Source organism: Phragmites australis, chromosome 2, assembly GCF_958298935.1.
Source record: "Phragmites australis chromosome 2, lpPhrAust1.1, whole genome shotgun sequence".
NCBI lineage: Eukaryota > Viridiplantae > Streptophyta > Magnoliopsida > Poales > Poaceae > Phragmites > Phragmites australis.
The window spans coordinates 14,815,523-14,838,385 of NC_084922.1; the positions used below are offsets into that span (position 1 = coordinate 14,815,523).

The 22,863-nt window shown below is 43.7% G+C and overlaps 3 protein-coding genes and 1 pseudogene across 9 annotated transcripts; 1 reads left to right on the top strand and 3 right to left on the bottom strand.

Annotated features, from left to right (window-relative positions):
* The first annotated feature begins 231 nt into the window (after positions 1 to 231).
* LOC133900636 (uncharacterized) lies at positions 232 to 3,992 on the top strand (annotated as a pseudogene).
* Positions 3,993 to 4,218: 226 nt separating this feature from the next.
* LOC133909892 (uncharacterized) lies at positions 4,219 to 7,393 on the bottom strand. Its single transcript, XM_062352433.1, has 6 exons — positions 7,107 to 7,393; positions 5,508 to 5,681; positions 5,141 to 5,420; positions 4,958 to 5,057; positions 4,595 to 4,886; positions 4,219 to 4,515 (listed from the first exon to the last, which is right to left on the bottom strand). The coding sequence occupies exons 2-5, from the start codon at positions 5,673 to 5,675 to the stop codon at positions 4,706 to 4,708; spliced, it is 729 nt and encodes a 242-aa protein (XP_062208417.1). The 5' UTR covers positions 5,676 to 5,681; positions 7,107 to 7,393; the 3' UTR covers positions 4,219 to 4,515; positions 4,595 to 4,705.
* Positions 7,394 to 8,859: 1,466 nt separating this feature from the next.
* Positions 8,860 to 10,404, bottom strand: LOC133903167 (uncharacterized). Its single transcript, XM_062344506.1, has one exon. It carries the CDS (start codon positions 10,402 to 10,404, stop codon positions 8,860 to 8,862), a length of 1,545 nt encoding a protein of 514 aa, XP_062200490.1.
* LOC133900579 (uncharacterized) lies at positions 10,336 to 17,106 on the bottom strand. Of its 7 annotated transcripts, none has more exons than XM_062341776.1 (9): positions 17,086 to 17,103; positions 15,795 to 15,941; positions 14,877 to 14,943; positions 14,553 to 14,783; positions 13,635 to 14,396; positions 13,478 to 13,549; positions 13,318 to 13,386; positions 12,283 to 13,236; positions 10,336 to 12,185 (listed from the first exon to the last, which is right to left on the bottom strand). In XM_062341776.1, exons 3-9 carry the CDS (start codon positions 14,941 to 14,943, stop codon positions 10,510 to 10,512), a joined length of 3,831 nt encoding a protein of 1,276 aa, XP_062197760.1. In that variant the 5' UTR covers positions 15,795 to 15,941; positions 17,086 to 17,103; the 3' UTR covers positions 10,336 to 10,509. The 7 variants fall into 7 exon arrangements, with proteins under 7 accessions (XP_062197760.1, XP_062197751.1, XP_062197784.1 ...); XM_062341767.1 differs by having other exon boundaries at positions 10,510 to 12,185; positions 15,795 to 15,901; positions 17,086 to 17,106; XM_062341800.1 differs by having other exon boundaries at positions 10,510 to 12,185; positions 14,553 to 14,720; positions 14,883 to 14,943.
* Positions 17,107 to 22,863: the final 5,757 nt, after the last annotated feature.

Here is a 22,863-nt window from a genome sequence, read left to right on the forward strand (position 1 = left end):
GAAATTTTCTCGGCTTTTGGCTTGTGCTCCCTGCCGTGCGGTGTGCGCCGCCACCGTGTGCCGTCAATCCATCGTGCGTCCGTCCGCGTATATATATATGAGAATACAAACGTTTCCATCCATCCGTCCGCGTAGGATAATACATGCTTTCCTTCCGTCCGTCGTTCTGCGCTCCCCCGCCAAAAGTGGGCTGAGTAGCATGTAGACGTCCCAGCCCGGCCCATTCTACCAGCCGCCGCTTCTCGCAAACACCAATGAATGTGCAGCCTCATTCGCCTCCGCCTTCCTCTCTCCCAAACCCGCGCCCCCAGCATCTGACCGATTCCCCCATGGCGTCCCACCTCGACGAGGACCTCGTCGGCGAGCGCGGCAAGCGCAAGCGCCGGGAGGAAGATGCTGAGGAGGCCGCCACTGCTGGTGACTCAATGGACCTCGACGCCGACATGCCCCGGCCGTCGAAGCTCCGTGCCGTCCCTGTCTGACCCATCGAGGCGGCCGGCCTCCTTCGGGCAGCCGACCTACGACGGCATCATCACGGGGCGCGTGTCGGGCTGCCGCTGGAAGGAGCCCCGCACCCGGCGCGCCTCGGCCGTGGTGGCGTTGCGGAAGCCGATCCCGTTGGAGCAGCGCACCCGGGAGAAATCGCTGAAGCGCGCCTACCAGGCCCGCGTCCCGGAGCTCAAGCAACTCAATGTCGCCAAGTCCAAGAAGCGCAAGCAGCTCAAGTCGTCCTCGACGAGCTCCTCGGTGGCAAGAAGTCCAAGGCCAGCAGCCGTATGCAGGTGCCCGGACTCTAGAGCTGAATCTGACGGGCTGATTTTTATGTTTGTATGCTTTACATTGTTCAACAAGGATTTTGTACTGCTTTTGGTTAAGTATGCATTCTAAGTGTTCAATTGGATCATAATATTATGGCATATTAAATTATGAGAGTTGTGATGGGAGATTTTACTGATACATTGCTAAAGTTGGTGCACACTGAACGTCTCGGATTCCTGACCTTTGTACCTGGCTTCATTTGGTTTCTTGCTCTTGATCAATGTTAGATTACTTGTTCCAGTTTGTGTGTTGCAAAGGCTGGTGAGTATCAGCCTGAATACAATCTAATTGATTGAATGTGGGCTGAACAAAAGGTTTGTGAGGAAAGTGAAAGGTTGCGACAGCAGGAGCGAGAGCAAATTGCAGAGAAGCATAAGCGTGACATGGTAAAGTTCTATGCAATGTTATATGACTGGTATTCGTATGCCATAATTACACACATTTTTAATTGATGTGTTTGCATTGTAAGTCATAATTATTTAATCCTTTTTCGTAGTGGTAATTATTTAATCTTTGGATGCTCTTGTTTAGATGCTTCGCGCTCGTATAGCTGCTAAGGCAGAAGAAAAGAGGTTGGAGCTGTAGTACATTCTGTGAACTCAGCATCATAAAAAGCTGTCCAATTTCTTAAGGTAACTTTACTGCTTCGCATATTTCTTCATTTTTACTGAAATCCACAATTGGGATCCTTATTTTCTTCGGTTGAGTTTTGCATACTTGGTAACACTGAGAACCGGGAAGAGTCAGCTATGGCTTTATCAACGGATCCGGACACTGATGAGAGGAATCAGATGGTACCAACCCTTCTCATCTCACTGCTTTGTCGGTCTGTTGTACTGCGACAATCATTACATGCTTCATATTTATAGAACTATTCATATTTAGTTTTTGGAGGTTTCTGAGGTGTTTATAAAGAATTGTTTGAGTTTGCAACCTACAGGCTTTGATATTTCAATATCATAAATGCCCTGAAAGAATTTTAGGCATTAAGGTTCCCTTGCACAAATAATATGGGTGGTGCATTAGATAAATCCTAGCATGCACCGGTACAATTTCCCCTCAATCTTTGATGAACCATTGCATACACAGTGAAAGTAGTAGTATTTAGGCAATTGTTGATTAAGCTACAAAGTGTCAACCTCTACCCAGCTTCAAAGTCCATATTTTCTACCCCAAGATAAATCCTAGCATGCACCGGTACAATTTCCCCTCAATCTAATTAAATCGGTACTGTCACATAGTCATTCATTTCAGAAACTGACCTTGTTTTTGTGGTTACTGTGATATCCTCTTCTTCCAAACTGTGAGCCTTTTCCTATTGTCGGGTCTGCAGTTCGAGAGTATAAGAGATCAACATCAGCATGCATTTTGAAAGATCAAGCTCAAGAGATTATTTAGGTTTGACCAGAAAGCATGGTGCAAACATGCAAAATTGCGTGAGAGTGGGCGTAACAGTGCAAGTACCTTAGTAAGAACTAAAGCAAAGGGGGAAAAATCATGCACAATTGCACACATAACACGGCACTGATCTGAGTCTCACACACAACCTCACTTGCACAACTGGGGATGGAAGGTACAATTCGGCGAACTAAAAGCCAAAAAACTTGCAGCTTCAGGTAAAAATTTTCAAACTGATCAAAGTTGACATACAATAGCTCTGATCAGAGTTCATCAATAGGTGATAAAAACAGCTCTGATCAGTCTGAAAAAATCGGAATTGATATACATGAACAGCATGTTTCAGAAATTTTAGGACATTTATAACACTGCAATCACATGTGGACGTAGATTTCGGAACATTTGAGGTTGACTTGTGTCATCAGATTGCATATTTCAGTTGACACATGGTTGCCTTGTGTCATCAGATTTTGCATATTTCAGAATAATCAGATTTGGCATCAGAAAATACTAAACAAAATAATCAGAGCAACTACTAAATTGCAATACAGTCAAATTATGTCAGTCAGTGGTGCAAACAACCCGTAAAAAATAAGAAAATACTAAACAGATATAAAGGAAATCAACAACAACAAAAATACAATTGTAATGATACTTGTTTTAAATGGTTGTGAGGTAAGAAAATACTAAACAGATGACCAATTGCAAATACAATATCTTACAAAATGTAAACCAATGCTAGCTCTTTACTTCCTTGTGGGTTCACAGGTCCTAATGCTTCAAGGACATAAAATTGGTGATGTTCAGTGACTATCCAAGGTTGATCGGCCAATGCCTTTTGACATTGAATTTGTTTCCATTTTGTAGTTTGTACTCCAAAAATTCAGTTATCTCTGAACATACTGAACATACTGCTTTATCAAGATTTGATGCAACTTCATCAAAAAATCAGTATGCAACCTCAAAAGGCATCAGACCAAACAAAGGCAATTCGTAAAAAAAAAAATCATCTAGACAATTTGAGTTCAATCAGTATGCAAGCATGCTGCATGGCAGGTTTCGATGTGCTCATCAGGGTTGTCTGCCTATCCCAGATTCTATTACTCCATCGTCTATTTGTCTTGCAAGTGGAGACTATGATTGACATAGTTGAGCCAATTACGGTTAGAATTTTTGTACTTCAGTTGAGTTTTGCATACTTCAGTTGAGTTTTGCATACTTGAGTTTTGCATACTCTCGTAATTTCTTTGCATGCTTTACAGAGCTTCCTGGAGGGTTAGTGGTTAGGGAGTACATAGTTGGAGATGCAAGCTACCCTCTACTTCCCTGGCTCATGACCCCATACCGAGGACAGGGTCTCCCGGCGGCCATAGCGGAATTCAACAAGCGGCACACGGCAGCAACGATGGTGGTGCAGAGCGCATTGGCGATGCTCAAGGGGAGGTGGCGTGTTATTCAGGGAGAGCTGTGGCGCATTGGCGATGCTACTATTTGGACTTTATAACAGTTTCAAATTTGTAAATATGTTTAATACTGAAATGAAGATTGCTTGACAGCTAGAGGGCAAGCAACTCGTGTATGTAGTAGTACCATGAATACTTTCGCTGTAGTCTGCAAGTGCTCTCTAACTGAACATTATATGCCCACTGACAATAGTTGTCATACTTTGTTGGTGTAACCTGCACCCAGTATGCCCATCATGGCATTGAGATTTTGCTCCAGGCAAACACTGCTCATTTAAACTGCAGGATAAAGATTCAAGTAGGTAGGATTGTGGGAGCTCAGGGATAAACAATGTCAAGCAGCAGGAACTTAAACAGTACATCATGTCAATCGATCTTTCTCTTGTGTGAATGTTAACCATGCCCAGTCATTGCATCATCAATTCATGATTATGTAAATATTAAGTCCAGAGACCTAATTCATTTGTCATGAACTTGTTCAAAGGTTGAAATGCTACAAGATACAAATAAAGAATTTCTTAAGCAGCAAGACTATTTGGAACTTCATATATATGTTCATTGACACGAAGTTCCCATATGCTTTCTCAATAAAAAAGAATGACTAAAGATTTCAGCGTCTACCGTCACAACTTAAACTTTGCTACAAATCATCTTCCCCTGACCTCATCTTTGACAGTCTATACTACTTTATTGAGTACTGGTTCTGCACCATGTACAAGATCGACGCTTAAATAAAACATAGTCCTATTATGCTAAGACTCCAGTTCTGCAACATGACCATAGTTCATCTTCTTTGACTCATGGAGAGGGTGGCCCGCTGAGCTCATTATTGATCCTACACAATTATTTGCAAATAATAATTAATATAGCACATCGACCAAATAACAATATAGCTACAATCAAACTTCAATTACCTTCGTCGTAATTCATGTGCAACTGCGATATCCGGATCAAAGTAGACCCTACTAAAATCCGTAGTGTGCAGGCTACGGTCTAATTTATTGAAGACAGAATAACAGTGTATATTAGGTAAATTTATTATCGCAAAAACGGAATAGAATAATGCATGCACTTATGGACTTACCATCGCGCTTTGCATTTAACATCGTGGCCACAACTATAGCACGATCCTCTACGATTTTCTCCCAGGTACTTAGATTACCGGTCACTAACTTGTCCCATACAACTAACTTCACAATATTATAGCTGCAAAAACAATTACGATTTCAGAATCTCACTATTTTAGAATACAAATGTAAGAACTTTGAATTAGATACCTGCTGTGCATTAGAACAATATTTCTCAGTGGGACCTTTCGATTGTAGAAACTGTACTTGTGCCCCATAGAACTCACATACATAACCATGCCAATGACATCTAGCATTTGAACAGGAAAAAATTAATAGGACTTTTGTTAAAAACAACATTTGAAAGATGTAAAAAGAAACTGAAGCACTTACCAACATACATATCATTATCCAGAGTGAACTGCCAAACTTTGTCAAAAGGCATAAACGGTGGAAATAATGGGATAAATTGCTCGTTCACATTTCTTATCTCATTAAGTGCTGTCACTGATGTGAAACGACACACAAAGTGACTATCTGCAAACATGTAGTCTTGATTTCTCATAACAGGTTCTGCGGACATCCGCCACACATAATATACCCGTCCCTCTACAAGTAATGGCTCAAAACGATCCACCTCGTCATCATATATGACAGCTGCCATTTTCTTACCCTAAAGAAGTAGATAGATTGTGACAATCTAACTTTGATTAAAATATTATTTATTGCAGCTGAAATTAAATGTGTGCATAAGTACTACCTTCTCATCCAGTAACACCATGCTGAGCCTCTTCCTGCCAACAGCGAACCTCTCCGCATGGAATTTGTGGTACACCCGGACACACATACTCCACGTGGTGTAAGGATGCACGTCCTCGAGCGTTGGGACCCGTGGCGCTTCAACTCTCTTACGCTTCAATGGCCTCATCCTAACCTGAAAGAACAAATGAGCATCACAAGTAAAGCAAATAATTCCCTTGTGTAACAGAAAATGCATAAGTAACAGCGAGTTCTATGGGGCACAGTATAATCTTTGATCTTTGTATTTGGTTTTTCAAGTTTCATCAGTGCAACACAGAACATGCATAAAGTGAGTTCATATCATGGAATCAAATAGGGACCAGCTTCATTCAATCCTACTCTAATTGCTCCCTCAGACCATTGAGTCACCCAGAGAGGATACACAGGCAATCCTACGCTAAAGTGGAACAAAATTATAAAGGAGCTAGATATAAGTTTCATTAACCTGAGCAACACAATGGACATCCAATTCTAGAACAATGGGATTGTTACACTTACACAACCTTGTTATACTGTAGACCACAAAGAACAGTGGTTGCACAATAACAGACTCTATTTTGTGTTTCATTTTTCATTAGCCCTAGCCATAAGTTGATCATCATCTGTTTTCATTTTTTTGCAATATAAATATGACTCTGCAGCATGTGAAATTGAGGTACCACATTCAAATAAAAATCTGGAACAAATTAATGTAGCTGCAAATGTGGCAACAGATAGATCAGTTCATAATACGGCAATTATGTAGTTTATAGGTGCAAAAACACTGTAACCATATTTATAACTTACGCATTGAAAATGTTTCTAATGTATTTGTAAAATAGTAGAATAAGATTCTGTTTTAACCATTAACATCAGTAAACAGTGAAATGAAGAAATAACCAAAAACACATCCAGGTACCTAGCCAATCATTCAATTTGCACCTTCAAGTATTTTAGGTTGCACAGTACTGGTCTGTATTTTCGTTTTTTCCTTTTTTGTGTGTTGACCATTGGCATAACTTGTTAGATGAGGAAGACTGCTCTGCAATACAGCTCTAAGGGCTTGTTAGATGAGGAAGACTGCTCTGCAGCTCTCACACTTGGTTCAAACTTGAATTTGAGAACTTGGTTCAAGTCCTGACCTCAGGTTGACAATGAAATTGACAGGAACAAAGGTTGGACTTTGGTGTGCTCAAGCAACAGTGCAATTTCAAGGGTGATAGTTAGGCGTGTCCTAACACAAGCACACCTCCATTTGAGATTGATAAAGTTTACCCAACCATGTCTTTAGTTAATCAACCAGAAATGCCCGGTGCGAGGAAACATATTTTGCTAATATGTTACTTGTTAATGTGTAAAGGATTGCACAACAGGAGTTAGCATGTATCTAATACGGGTACGAAGAAGAATCATTCTCAGTAAACCAAACAGGTAAAAGTGAATAGCCTCAAACCAAAGCTACACACAATTTCAGGTTAATATCAGAAAACTAAATACAAAAATATATCAAAATCAAGGTAGAACTAAAGAAATTGCTTTAGCATAGATTTGCTTTCGAAGGGGGAAAGAAGCGCCTTACCTCAGTGTCACCTCTTTCGTCGTTGTCGTCGTCACTTGGAGATGGAAAGGAACAAGCAGCGAAATTCTTATAGGGGGCACGGAGGAGCCCGATGGCGGGGCTAGCGGTGTTTTCGGCGGTGCTGTTGGCGGGCTAACCTCCATGGGCCCACGATGGGGTGCCGGGTGGGGCGCGGAGAAGGCGGAGGGATAGGGGACGCGGAGGAGCCTGAGGGGGGGGGGGCTGGCGGTGTTTCCGGCAGGCTAACCTCCATGGGCCCATGAAGGGGCGAAAGGAGGGGGGCGCGAAGAAGACGGAGGGCAGGAGGGGGGAGCGCAGAGAAGCCAGGGGTGGAGGGCGGGAGGGGGGAGCGCGGAGAAGCAGAGGGCATTGTGCAGCGCGATGGGGGCCCACGACGGGGCGTCGGGGGCGCGCAGAGAAGGCGGCCGGGGGCTGTGCTGGCGGCGGCGGGTTGAGCGGACGAGCGGGGATTCGGTTGAGGATTCAGTCTTTATCTCAATTGATAGCTTCTAGATGGTTTTGCCTCGTACTGGAGTTGGATTGCAAAGGGTTGGAGGTAGGAGATGAGTCCTGCGCCTGAAAGGAAAAGGCAACGTGAGATGTGCTTTGGTCCGGACCTCAGCCCAATAGAGAGAGCAAAGGCCTGCTGCCCAGGTGGAAAGGGGAATGGTCTAAGAAAGTCTGGAATCAGCCCAAATAATGCGTCTCAATCTGAAATTCTCTTTTTTTTTTGGCCTTTCTTTATCCTTTTATGTTTGCTGCCAATGACCGTTCTTGTTACAGGGAACGTACCAATGACCGATCTTGTTGTTACAGGGAATATCGCAGCAGCAGAGTGTTTACAGGGAATGCGAATCGGCTTCGAGAACACGTGACTCGAGGATACCATTGATGGAGCACGAAATGAGATGAAAATGAATTGAACCAAGTACATAAATTGTATCAAATGAACCAGGTACATGGAAAAAGATAACTATCATAAACTCCTCTAAAAAAGATAACTATCATAAATAAATTGTCATCTAACAGTGGAGTATATATTATGAATTCCCTTTAAGTAAAATGAAATGGTTGGTGGGGAACAGGGTTCTGAAAACAAGAGACATCATAAGAATGAGGATTTCAAGAGTAACAGCAAATTCAATCAAGGTCATATAGGAGGCAAAGTATTTGACATTATATAAGCATCCGATTCTACATTGATTCTATTCTAAGCTAATGGATCATCAACTGAATGTTAACATTATACAATGTCTGGCATTTACCTTTTTTGCCAAGCCAGTATCAGAACTTGTCAAACATAAACTATCCTAAAGAAATTAATACATGGATAGATGGGTGCTTGTATGGAGTCCAACTTACGGGCGTGGGCCATATATCTTGACCTGTCGGATATGAATGTCCCTCCTATTCAAGTGATTAGACAAAACCGCAATTTGGAGCATAAATGTATGAATGAATGTTTCTCTGCAGAGACATGCCAAGAAAGATAGTTATGCAACGGTAGACAAAACAGCAATTTGGAGCATAAATGTATGAATGAATGTTTCTCTGCAGAGACATGCCAAGAAGATAGTTATGCAATGGTCTGCATCACATCAACAAAATTTAGTAGTATTCCTAAGATATTAAAATGGCAAACTTCTTCAACCTTTAGGTGAAATATTGTAACTATTTACAAAAGGAAATCGTTATGTTAGACATTAGTTAACCTAAGCTCTACAGAGTACCAGAAAAGGAAACAATACTTCACCTATGCCGTAAGGACCTCTCTATAGACGATGTTCTTCGTGTATGTCCCACTTTGCTTTGAGCACTTCTTTTTTTTGTCATCAGCTGGGACGACGAGGATCCTGATGTTCGCTCTGGCGGTGGCTCTAGATAGCGCGACATATAATTGACCGTGAGAGAACACCGGCTCAGGCAGGTAAATGCCGACATTGGGGATGGTTTGCCCTTGTGCCTTGTTGACTGTCATGGCGAAGCTGAGCCTGATAGGAAACTGCTTCCTCTTAAACTGGAAAGGGAACATCTCATCATCAGAGGGGCACAGGGGGATCCGAGGCAGAAAAACCCTCTTTCCAGCATGCTGCCCCAGCACAATCTCTGCATCTATTGCATTTCTCTGGAACCCCCGGACCACCAGCCTCGTCCCATTGCAAAGTCCGTTCGCGGGGTCAATGTTCCTAAGTAATATGATAGGACAGTTCATCTTGAGCTTTAGAACGTGTGGAGGTAGCCCGTTCGGTGTCAGCGAGTTAAGAAACTCAGGGGGGTAGTAGTTATGGGGATCGTCTTCTGCACGATCAAAGCTATGATATACCACCTCCTCCCCTCGGAAGCGACCGATCATCTTCATATTAATTTGGTCCACACAATCATTCCGTGTGGACAAGATGGCTCTCGAGGTGATGTAGTTTGGATCCGACATATTATCATCAAGCATTGGAAAAATGTTATCTATCAGTTTATCGAGGTTCGTGTCCTCCCCTGTATACGACACGCATATGTCGCTAGGAAGACGTACTTCGCCATCACCATTGGCCTCCTCAGTGCCACCACCGATGCGCAGTAGGTACTCCGCAAACCACGGGTCGCTATGTGCCCTCATGTTGCGTACAAGTTTTAGGTGACGCATGCAATTCCATAGGTACGACCTACGCAGCGACGCATCAATTATCTGAGCCCTTGATCCCTTTCGGACAACAGGGAGGACCTGCCTGAAATCTCCACCAAACACAACCGTCTTCCCACCGAACGGCACTTCTGGTCGGCTCATTATGTCACGCATGCTGTTGTCCAGCGCCTCCACCGCCTGTCTCTTAGTCATGGAGGCTTCGTCCCAAATAATGAGTGAAGTCGCCCGCAGAAGCTTGGCAATCCCACTCTGTTTTGTGAAGCTACAGAACGCACCATCGTCAACATTAAGTGGTATCTTGAAGCGTGAGTGCGCGGTTCTTCCTCCATGCATTATGGAAGCTGCAACACCGGACGTAGCTGTTGCCACGACAATCTTCTCCTGCCCGCGTATCGTTGCAAGCAATGCCTTGTACAAAAAAGTCTTCCCTGTCCCTCCTGGTCCATCCACGAAAAACACGCCGCCCTCGTCACTGTCAATAGCAAATAGAATCTCATCGTAGGCGGCCCTCTGCTCGGCGTTGAGGGAATTCGACAAAGTTGCGTGCTCATGGTCAATCTCGATCATGGACTCCTCAAAGATCTCCCTGGGCACACCATTTGCCGTGTCATGTGCCTCGTCAATCTCAGGGAGAGGGAACGACCGTATATCTTTACCCATTGATTGTAGCATGTTTCTAATATCTATTAAAACCATTTGTTGGACAGCGAGTGTGCATGGATTGATGCGATGATAGTCTTCCGACATTGCCTCCCGGTGCTTGTTCTAGAGTCCACGCACGTCGCTGGGCTCACAGAATACCAATATTGTTGCAAAGAGCCTTCGGAGAGATGGTGGCATGTGGAACAACTCGGCTTCCGTAAGACACTCGTCCAATGTGTTGTCTGCCTCAATCAGGCCCCTTCTCTCTGCGGCTTCACGAAAGGTAGGTAGGATCTCACCGTCAACCATCCTTAGATTAGCAAAGGAGGTGGCACCAGTCACGTGGTTTAGGAGAACCCGTAGGTAGTAGCGTTCCCCCTCGGCTGGATGAGCTGACACGATTCTACCAACCTGTCCACCTTCTCGTCTCCTTCGTTGCCAGAAATTTTTATTTTTACCTTTCTGCCAAGTATACCACTCGGGAAAATCCCGATACAAGATACCCCGAGCATGGTCATGTACTCTGTTCGCCTCGAAATACTCTGTTAGCATTGACTTCTCAGCATCTTCCCGATTGAGCACTTCTTGGATATCTTGGCCCTCTTGAAACGAAACCATGTGCATATTCGGGAGATGAAGTTGTAGTTGCATCACAGGTGGTGAGTTCTTGCTCAGGTCAAAGCCGTATATCCTCCACAAGGCTTCCGGGGGGGTCACCCATCTCGCGTCCCTATACTGCCTGATCTCATCGATGTTGCCGTTCCTGTCAGCCTCGTTCACAGACACAGACGCCCGGTCATGGCCCTTGTATATGTACTTGAATAGGTATTTAACGGCCTTTATGCTCGAGCATACCTCAACATTGATGTGACAGTTGAACAGCCGTAGGAGGTAAGGGTTGTATGGGACAACCCACCTATTGTCTAGCTCGTGTTTTCGAACCATTGCATGCCGGCCATCATCACGTCTCCTATACACCGGGTAGGAGTCCTTTCCTTGTAAGGTAGTCGCGTTGAAAGACCGCGGGTAATGATTCTTGCATGACGGACGGTCCTTCGTGCACGGGCAATCACGGTTCAGCACACCGCAAGGGCCATGCATCATATGCTTGACAACCATCTTGTATAGCTCTGGGTAGTTACGCTTGTCCGGGAGCTCGGCAGAGATGATACAATCATACTGCTCTGGACATGTGAGCTTGTACCGCCCCTTCATGATGAGCAGGAAGTGGGCATGCGGTAGACCCCTCTTTTGGAACTCAACCACATAGACGTAGGCCTTCACCTTGCCAAGCATGTGCTTATCAAGCAACTGCTTTTTTAGTTCCTCTAGCTTCGCCCTGAAAACACGCACGACGAGATCCGGACGATCCTGGGGTATTTGGCTAGGGTAGAGCTCGCGTGTGATCTCATCCCAGTTTGGATTGCATGTCATTGTGAGGAAGACATCCGGCTTCCCATACTTTCGCACTAAAGCCATAGCATCCATGTATCGACGCCTCTTATCCCGAGGTCCACCGATAAATGATGTAGCCAGCACGGTCCGTTTTCCAACCGCGTCCGCTCTACCCTCCCCGGCATGCACGCTGTCCACCAAGCCTTGGTACAGGTCCGCCCTTAACTCCTTCTGATGAGCCCATATGTAGTCCAGCCGCGAGCTTTCGATCTTGATGTATGTGTCGACCGCGAACTGCTGAAAAAGTCGCTTGCCAAACAGTATTGGGTTGAATATCCCTGGCCGTATCTGGAATTTGTAGCAGTAGTAATCCCGCACGGACACGCATAGCCTACCATTAGAATCTGCACAGAGCATATGACATTCAAAGTTAGTGTTGGACATTAACGAGTACTATGCCAAGAATTGACGATGCAAACATCATCTTTTGAGAACACTAACCTGGGTCCTCATGATTATTACCACGAGCCATACGAGCCGCACGAGCCGCGGTCACCGCATTGATGGACACACCGACCTTTGGGATATCGGGATGCCAGCCGAGTTCACCTCTAGGGAAAAAGAGAGGGTATGACAGAGCATCATAGCATCCATGATACGATCGGATGCCATATATTTGCTTGTTCTTCCCTTGTAGGATAACGCTATTCTCAAAGTGCCTTCGGCGTTCGCTCCCCTCAACCCAAACAGCGGCCACCTCCGAAGTGGCTGGAATGTTATATGTTCTCTGGTCCAACCTATGATCAAGGTTCAGTGTCACACGGTAGTCATCAAGGTCCTCAACCTGTCCCATACTCCTGAGTTGTTCAGAGTACGGGTTGTCACGAAGTATGTCAACCAGCTTTCTGATAAGTTCCTTGTCTTGCTGGTACTGCTCTTCGCGGCAACGGCGATACCGGTGCTCTAGACTGGGATCATCATCGTAGAAGTAAAGCTCCAAGTGCTTGGGTTCGGTCTCGTCTATACCAAACGACCGTATGTTGTGGTACATTTGGCCGTGGGCACGAAACGTGTAAATACCACTTTTTCTCATGTCAGTGGTCTCACCGTCAAGGTTACAGTATAGTGAAGTGAATGAGAAATGACCATTGAAAAACCTAATGCTTTCACGGAAGTGCCTAGCATCAGCGTCTGAACTCGACCAGAGCCTCATGAGCTCGGGTGGTGTTTCTGGGGTACATAGTTTAATCTTTCCATTACGGCAGCAGAACCCATTTGTCTCATGCTCGAACTTCTTCGCGTTGCAATGCTTGCAGTTTTCAACAGGCTTCAACATGTGCGTGGCTTGGGGTATATTGTCATACACGTGGTCATACGGATCGGTTATGCTAGAGGTAGTAGCTGAGGCATCTTTAGCTTCATCAAATTCGATATCCTCATCATCGGTATCCCTGTCTGAAGTGATTTTTAGCATGAACGAGTTAGATAAGGACGTAGAAGATATGGATGTAAGGCGAAACAATGCCAAAAATGTACCTTGACCAGCGAACATGTAGCCCTCCTCCTCTTCAAAGTCCTCATCGAATACGACGCCATCATCATCACCTATCGCATCATACAGATTTGTATAAGTATATATGATGGCCCTGATTGTATTTTTTTTGAAATACAAAATGAATACAATCAAGGAAATTACCATCGTCGCTAATTGGTGGACGTGTTGTTGGCGCCTTGACGTTGGTAGTTTGAGGGGTTAGAGAGGTATTTTCTGTCAATAACAACACGAGTACAATACATCAGGGTATATGTTCTATTGGAATTTGAGGAAAGAGCAATACAAGTGAAAACATTACCGTTGTTAACGACACCTGACTGCGGTGGAGGATCTAAACCATTGGTATCTTCTACAGTTAAAGTTGGATTTTCTTCTATTGAGGCATAAGCTTTCTTGTCCCGTCTACTTGCAAAGTGCTCATTATGACGGGCTAGCAATGCTATCCTTTCTCCAGGTGTTACACGTTGTCTGCGCGTTATTTGATTGGCATTCTTCATGTCTGGCATCTGATCTGAAGCTGACTGGATGTAAACAGGCGTTGGTTGGACCGGAGGAATTGACCAATCATTTGTGACTCTGGATCCATGAGGATCAGATGCATCCATAGTAAGGGGAACCACCTCAGGGATATACTTTGGGTTCTGCATGGCGATGGAATCTTGGCTCAAAGTGTTGCGCCGCAACTCTCTTCTTGCTTTTTCGCGATCTCTCTTTGCCTGCTTCTCCTCGGGTGTCATATTATGCACCCTCCGACGTTCACGACTTGCTTCAATCTGCTCCTCACTTAGGGTGCTGCGTCGCAATACCTCGGAAACCTTTCGACGATCACGTATCGCTTGCTTTTGTTCAGGTGTCAGATTTGCATATCGTGCACATTCTCTCACTCGTTTAGCTTCAATTTGCTCGATTGTTAACTCTCCCGTCAAATTATTAGGTGGTGGAGTGTGAGTGGCGCAATTATCAATGGTTACGGTCTTGATGCTATCAGGGGTACATCGTAGCTGTATTGGCTCTTCTGGCATGCTAATAAGATGTGATGCATTGCGAGCACGGTTATTTCCTAAAATGGAATCACATGCTATCATCAGGAATCTAATATTGTGTGTCGCATTTGTACGATGCGTCCACATGCAAGAACATGGCATCATCATTAAAATAACCCAACATGTACTTAGCTCGATAAATAATAATGTCTGTTGGTTACAATTCAAAGTACCTGGAAATTGAATAGAGTTCTTTGCTGTCTGAGTTTGATGTTGTTCGGCATCTTTCAAATGGGCTTGTGCTTTCTTATGATGATATGCTTCACGTTGCTTCTTTAGAATTTCATCCCTTTTCAGCGCATACCGTTCCCTGTCCCTTTGCCTCTTACGTTCTTTAGGATCTGCAAGGGGTGTCAGTGAACTGAATGTCTTTGGTGGATCAACATTGCTATTGCCAACCTTATCTGAAAAGGTACAACATGTATTTAGTCGCGGAGCATCAAATGTTATTTATATATATAATGAACTCGAAGTAGGCAGAAGTAGTTTTGCAATACTTGTACCGGTAGTGTTGGTTATGTTTCCGAGTGGTGTACGCCCCCCGGACTTGCTGGATGTTGACATCTGCGAGACAGACTACCAGTGATTATACACTCAGTCATCAAAGTTTCTGAAATCAAGATGCTCTTGCTTTGTTAAGGATAATAAACCAATGTCAAGGCATCAGCTTAGCGTATGTACAATCATATTGTAAATTTTCAAGTCAACCAAAATAAAGGTCACACCAACCATTCTACATTAGCAAAACAATTCATAGAATAGGCTAAGCTTTAAGATAATGTACATGGAATTAAAGACTGACAATAAAGATTACGTTCCTATCTATAACAGTCAAACTCTAACAAGCTAGCTTGAGGATAAGACTAAAAAATCAACCAATTCTATAAGTTCATCACAGCTAAAAATTAAAATAAAGAATTAGCTTCATTTACAAAAATGTTTGCCCATTGTAATTTTTTCCAAAAAGAATGGTGAAGCTCATGTGTAAATTTAACCCCTTTGCTTTTTTGTACCAGGAGGAAAGTTGCCCTCAGATTCACTGAGACCAGCAGGTCCTACTACATTTTTACAGCTAACTCACCAGCTCACACAGCTAAACCGTTTCGACAGCATTATTAGCAGCTTTGAAAACCTGGTAGTGGAAGTGTGTGATGATAGCAGATGCTCATGGAACTGAACATGGACCTATTAGTCCAGGACGGAGAAGGATATGTTGCTTTTGGGTTCTTATTAACAGCCAGGACTTATCTACATTCTGGGAACTGGAGGTTACTGTTATTGAATTATGCACTTGTCACCATCATTGATTTGAATACAATACCAAATCAGTAATGCCTCAAATTCCAAATTCATCAAGAAAGCCAAGAGATCTACCTTGTGTTTGGTAACGTCCTGCTGAAGGGTGGTAGATCTACCTTTAGTGGCTAAAATACTGAAGTCCCATGTTGTACTCCAACCATCTTTGGCTGCTGAGACAATACCAATCTGTAGTCGTCGGTGATTGAATAAGCATATTCCATTCCTGCAAAACAGCAAAAGTATATTGAACTGCAAATTCGTTCCTGTAAAGAAAAAAATTACTTTTGAGTCCTTTTTGACAGAATGCAACTTCAATAATTGAAGCCAAGATCATTGTTGGTACTTTAACAAGATAGGCTAATTAACACCAGTTCAGTGCCACCAGAACACTAAGTAATTGCAATATCCTTTGTGCATGTCAATTATATGATAAAGAGAGGATTTTATGGTAGCAAAGGCAATTAGCCAACCAAACTGTCGCATTGACAAATTACACTTCAGTAAATAAACTAACAATATAGCTCTAGATCTTTGACTGCGACTATATATGCTAGCTTTGGAAATCTACAATGGAACTCGAGACTTTATGCCACAGTCTTCATATGCTATAAAAGCAATATCCCATCCAGTACTCCAAGTAAAGAAGTGGCCCTACTCAAGCACTTGGTGCCAAAGTAGTCTACAAGACCCAGGTGTTTACATGCAATGTTTACATATTGCTTTTCAGCATAACAGATAATGCAGTTCAGAGGATTTGCAATGCAAATGAATAAATCTCCACAACAGAAATGTAAAGCCAACAGAAATGGACCAATGACGATTAAATTAGAGCAAATTCGCCTTCATTGCAGTTCCAGCAACCGCAGTTCCTTCAGCGAGATGCGAACCAGCTAAGCTCTAATTTAAATCGTCAACCACCTAGCAGTTCCTTCATAAGGGCAGTGACGCAAATCAATTGTCAGATCTAAACCTTTTTAGTGGTGTAAGTAGAACATCACACTCATGCAAACTTAGCTATTGCGAAAGGTGCGGAGTTCAAGTGAACTGTATTCTCTAACTTTTTAAAACCAGAGGAGAGAATTCTTCTTAAGAGAATCTGACACTGCTAATTTCTTTGTTCTCTTTGTAGATTGAGAAGATAGGTACCCATGGATAAGCAAATTATGAAACGGCAGTAAAACAGAGGGCAAGCGATTTATCTACAGGGGAGATCAATTTGACGAAGGACTAAGCGACACACAGTTTTCCGAAGAATAATTGTGGAAAGTAATATACTATGCACCAATGCATCACGCAAAAAAAAGGTACTACCTAGAGTTACTCAAACTAACCAGCCATCGTAATCAAGAACTTAAGAAGCATAATCAAATGAAGGGGCCCTGATTGTAGCAGATCAAAGGAGAATACCTTAGAAGCGGATGAAGTGGACCTTGGGAGGAGCAGGGGCGGGCGGCAGCACGGGGTGGCTTAGGGAGACCTGCGGCTGCGGCGGCGGCGGCGTGGAGAGGTGGAGGCTAGAGGAGCTGTCGTCCATGGCGGTGCGTGACGGATGAGGATGGAATTGGACTGGGAGAGACGGGGAGGATTGCGGGGGAGGTCGCCACCGCGGCGCGATCGGTGCAACGCTAGGGTTGCCTGGTTTTTCACGGTGCTAGCGATCCCCTTTTGCTGTTGCGGCTCCTGCTCCTACTGCGGCGGCCGCAAGGGGAGTAGTACCGGGACGCGGAGCGCGTTGGGGATGGGGGAAGGGGAGAGGCGGCGCTTGCGTGGCGGGAGAGGCGACGACGACGAGAGGGCGGGGGCGGGGTTGGTGGCGTCGGAGCTGGGGTTGGGGATTTCGGCGGATCGGGAGGAGGGATCGAGAGGAGAATAGGTGATGCGAAGGATCCGCGAGGTATCGTGCGGTCGAGGAGATGGGCAGAGGAGGGATCGAGAGGAGATCGTGCTGGCTAGCGGTGGATGGGGTGGCGGAGGAATCGTAGAGGAATATTCTGGCAGAACAACATGCTTTACAAAAATGTTTGCCCATTGTAATTTTTTCCAAAAAGAATGGTGAAGCTCATGTGTAAATTTAACCCCTTTGCTTTTTTGTACCAGGAGGAAAGTTGCCCTCAGATTCACTGAGACCAGCAGGTCCTACTACATTTTTACAGCTAACTCACCAGCTCACACAGCTAAACCGTTTCGACAGCATTATTAGCAGCTTTGAAAACCTGGTAGTGGAAGTGTGTGATGATAGCAGATGCTCATGGAACTGAACATGGACCTATTAGTCCAGGACGGAGAAGGATATGTTGCTTTTGGGTTCTTATTAACAGCCAGGACTTATCTACATTCTGGGAACTGGAGGTTACTGTTATTGAATTATGCACTTGTCACCATCATTGATTTGAATACAATACCAAATCAGTAATGCCTCAAATTCCAAATTCATCAAGAAAGCCAAGAGATCTACCTTGTGTTTGGTAACGTCCTGCTGAAGGGTGGTAGATCTACCTTTAGTGGCTAAAATACTGAAGTCCCATGTTGTACTCCAACCATCTTTGGCTGCTGAGACAATACCAATCTGTAGTCGTCGGTGATTGAATAAGCATATTCCATTCCTGCAAAACAGCAAAAGTATATTGAACTGCAAATTCGTTCCTGTAAAGAAAAAAATTACTTTTGAGTCCTTTTTGACAGAATGCAACTTCAATAATTGAAGCCAAGATCATTGTTGGTACTTTAACAAGATAGGCTAATTAACACCAGTTCAGTGCCACCAGAACACTAAGTAATTGCAATATCCTTTGTGCATGTCAATTATATGATAAAGAGAGGATTTTATGGTAGCAAAGGCAATTAGCCAACCAAACTGTCGCATTGACAAATTACACTTCAGTAAATAAACTAACAATATAGCTCTAGATCTTTGACTGCGACTATATATGCTAGCTTTGGAAATCTACAATGGAACTCGAGACTTTATGCCACAGTCTTCATATGCTATAAAAGCAATATCCCATCCAGTACTCCAAGTAAAGAAGTGGCCCTACTCAAGCACTTGGTGCCAAAGTAGTCTACAAGACCCAGGTGTTTACATGCAATGTTTACATATTGCTTTTCAGCATAACAGATAATGCAGTTCAGAGGATTTGCAATGCAAATGACTAAATCTCCACAACAGAAATGTAAAGCCAACAGAAATGGACCAATGACGATTAAATTAGAGCAAATTCGCCTTCATTGCAGTTCCAGCAACCGCAGTTCCTTCAGCGAGATGCGAACCAGCTAAGCTCTAATTTAAATCGTCAACCACCTAGCAGTTCCTTCATAAGGGCAGTGACGCAAATCAATTGTCAGATCTAAACCTTTTTAGTGGTGTAAGTAGAACATCACACTCATGCAAACTTAGCTATTGCGAAAGGTGCGGAGTTCAAGTGAACTGTATTCTCTAACTTTTTAAAACCAGAGGAGAGAATTCTTCTTAAGAGAATCTGACACTGCTAATTTCTTTGTTCTCTTTGTAGATTGAGAAGATAGGTACCCATGGATAAGCAAATTATGAAACGGCAGTAAAACAGAGGGCAAGCGATTTATCTACAGGGGAGATCAATTTGACGAAGGACTAAGCGACACACAGTTTTCCGAAGAATAATTGTGGAAAGTAATATACTATGCACCAATGCATCACGCAAAAAAAAGGTACTACCTAGAGTTACTCAAACTAACCAGCCATCGTAATCAAGAACTTAAGAAGCATAATCAAATGAAGGGGCCCTGATTGTAGCAGATCAAAGGAGAATACCTTAGAAGCGGATGAAGTGGACCTTGGGAGGAGCAGGGGCGGGCGGCAGCACGGGGTGGCTTAGGGAGACCTGCGGCTGCGGCGGCGGCGGCGTGGAGAGGTGGAGGCTAGAGGAGCTGTCGTCCATGGCGGTGCGTGACGGATGAGGATGGAATTGGACTGGGAGAGACGGGGAGGATTGCGGGGGAGGTCGCCACCGCGGCGCGATCGGTGCAACGCTAGGGTTGCCTGGTTTTTCACGGTGCTAGCGATCCCCTTTTGCTGTTGCGGCTCCTGCTCCTACTGCGGCGGCCGCAAGGGGAGTAGTACCGGGACGCGGAGCGCGTTGGGGATGGGGGAAGGGGAGAGGCGGCGCTTGCGTGGCGGGAGAGGCGACGACGACGAGAGGGCGGGGGCGGGGTTGGTGGCGTCGGAGCTGGGGTTGGGGATTTCGGCGGATCGGGAGGAGGGATCGAGAGGAGAATAGGTGATGCGAAGGATCCGCGAGGTATCGTGCGGTCGAGGAGATGGGCAGAGGAGGGATCGAGAGGAGATCGTGCTGGCTAGCGGTGGATGGGGTGGCGGAGGAATCGTAGAGGAATATTCTGGCAGAACAACATGCTTTACAACTTTTTTAAGTAGGGGAGAGGGGGAGATGTAATCCTAAGCAGGTAATGTTAGTCACTCCGATTCATTGACAACTGAAAAATGAACGCTCAAGGTAACCCTCGTGGTTGCATGGATCGAGGAATCACATCTGCGAGACAAGCTTGGCTCGGGCATGGGAAAGTGGGGCTTCGTTGATATTTCGGTAACTGAAATCGAGAATGTTTGGAACATAAGACTTTTATATGAATTTCCCATAAAACATTTTGATTTCTAAGGTACATTCAAGCCTTCCAAAAAGGGGTTCAAACCTATGCCCGTGGATTATACCTCAGGTAAAATTAGAAGTCATTAATGCCACTCCTAACTAAACCAAGTAGGCTTGAAGGGAATAGATAATTTTGTAGTCTTTGGTATTAAAGGTCGGAAAGGAAATGATTTTGAATGAAATATGAAATTTGGACATAATGGAAGTTGAGCGATCATTTAGATTTTTTTAAAAGGAAAATAACTATGAAGTAGGGGCGGAGCTATGTGAGGGCAAAGGGGCCATGGCTCCTCCTCAAAATTGCAAATCTTTAGAGGAATTATTGAGCATCTGATTTAATTAGATAATTAAACATAGAAACGGCCACCCCTTCCTAATGCAGTTCATCCTCTTTTAAGTGTTAGTGCCTTCTTAATCCGTAGTGAAGCTCTGCCATTGGTATGAGGTGGTGCACATTCTGATGAGTCCAGCTGCAATCGTTTAATTTTTTTTTCCTCCAAAAAAACCTGTTCCACCCCTAGCCTTGACGGCCTTGATATTTAGGGAGCATGGTCAACATAGGTTTTATCAAAAAAAAAAGTGCGTTTTACAACTCTATGACTTGGCTGAAAGTCATGTAGGTTTTTGAGTTGTTGAGTTTCAATTCAACAATTCACTGTCCACAAGAAAAATCGCTAGTGGATTCGTTTGACTTGTGCATGTCCGGCTGTCTAGTGGATTCGTTTGACTTGTGCATGTCCGGCTGGCGGCCGGAATTCAATAGCCAACCCCCGTACGCGTCAGCATGTATTTGCAGGCCACTGCAGTTTCCAATCTTCTGCGAACCTTTGACCGGCCGCTGGGTGACGGCTAGCGACCGGTTTTGGAACATACGCAGACCCACTTACCCTTAGCTAGGCCGTAACTTTGTGTAAGAACATCTCGGTAAAAATAAAAAAAATAGTCAACATATATCATAAATCTAGTACTCATATTCAGTACCTCAAATTAAAAAAAACTTTAGAACAGTGGACCTCGGACCATATTGAGGTGCCGAATATAAGCAATAACATTATATTCGGTATCTCAGGTGCCGAAAATAAGAGAGCGCTTGTGAGGAGTAGCATCAATGCATGCACGAGCAGTAGCACGAGAGGAGAGCAGAAGCGCGAGTAAAGGAGGAGAGGAGAGGAGAAGCAACAGCGCAGCGTGTGAAGAGAAGAGGAGAGGAGAAGCAGGGTGATGTAAGGAGTAGCAGCAGCGTGAGGAGAGTAGAATCAGCCCGAGGCGAGGAGGAGCAGCAGCGTGAGAAGAGGAGAATCAGCCTGAGGTGAGGAGGAGCAGAAGCGCGATATACAGTAAGTAATTAAATTATGTTTTTAATTAGTATGTGCAGCAATAATAGTAATTAGAGTAAGTAGAGTGTTTAATCCGTTTAATTATATTTGTTCAATTATTTTCTTAGTTTGATTATATGAATATACTTATTTGCTTAGTTAGTGTAATAGTAATTAGTGTGAATTTATATAATAGTAATTAGCGTGATGTTGTGTAATAGTAATTGTTTGTTTAGGTTAGTAGATTGTATAAGTAATTAGCGTGAATTTGATTAGTAAAAATCTTGGATTGGACAGAAAGATTCGATTTAAGTCACAATGCACTGATAAATTGTCAAATTGATTTTTTTAATTAATAGTGGTGTGCATCGGTTTAATTAGTTTTTTAATACAATCTATTAACATAGTGATGCACACATGAACTTCTAGCCTTAGTTAAATAAAAGAAGCAGCTATGAAGTAAAATAGAGGAATATTTTAGTGTCTTGTACTCACCGTAGACTCCATTACTCCTCTCAGCTAACTCAGCATAAAAAAATCTATGAATAGGTTTATAGTGCAGTGTCAATTTACAATGAGATTGAATATTTTCTCAATATAACTTTCATGTTAGTTCAAATAATATTTTAATTCAATATTGAATATTAATTATTTCATTTTTATTCAATAATGATGATTAATTAGTATTGTTAATTACTTAAATATTTAGCATGTGTATCATGCAAATATTTAAGTAGTAATTTTATTAGATGCAACTTTTGTTTAGCAGATACGGTATGAATTTTCATGTTTATTATGGAGAACATCCCGCAATTTTGCACGGGAGGCTCGTAACAATTCAGAACTGCCAGCACATAGAGAGTTCGATTGAGGTACCTAATAACCTAGATGATCTAAAATAACATGTTATGAGCCTTTTGTGTGTAAACCAACAATCTCATATTGTTGTCCTGGAGGGTGTGCAGCCACGAGTTGTTCCAAACAGCTCGGTCATTTGTACTCATGCAAGGCATTAGAGGAAAACTTTGATATGGGGGTGTGCGTAAAAATAGTGCCACGACTAGTGAATAGTGATGCAGTGACTACCATCGAAAGATCAGACCAGCAAGTGATGCATGAAGAGGATGGAGGAAATATAGGGGAGGATAGTTCTGGTAGGGAGTGAGCTAGAGTGGACGCTTCTGATGTAGATGTAGGATGTATGGATGATGAAACTGGTGGTAGCGGGG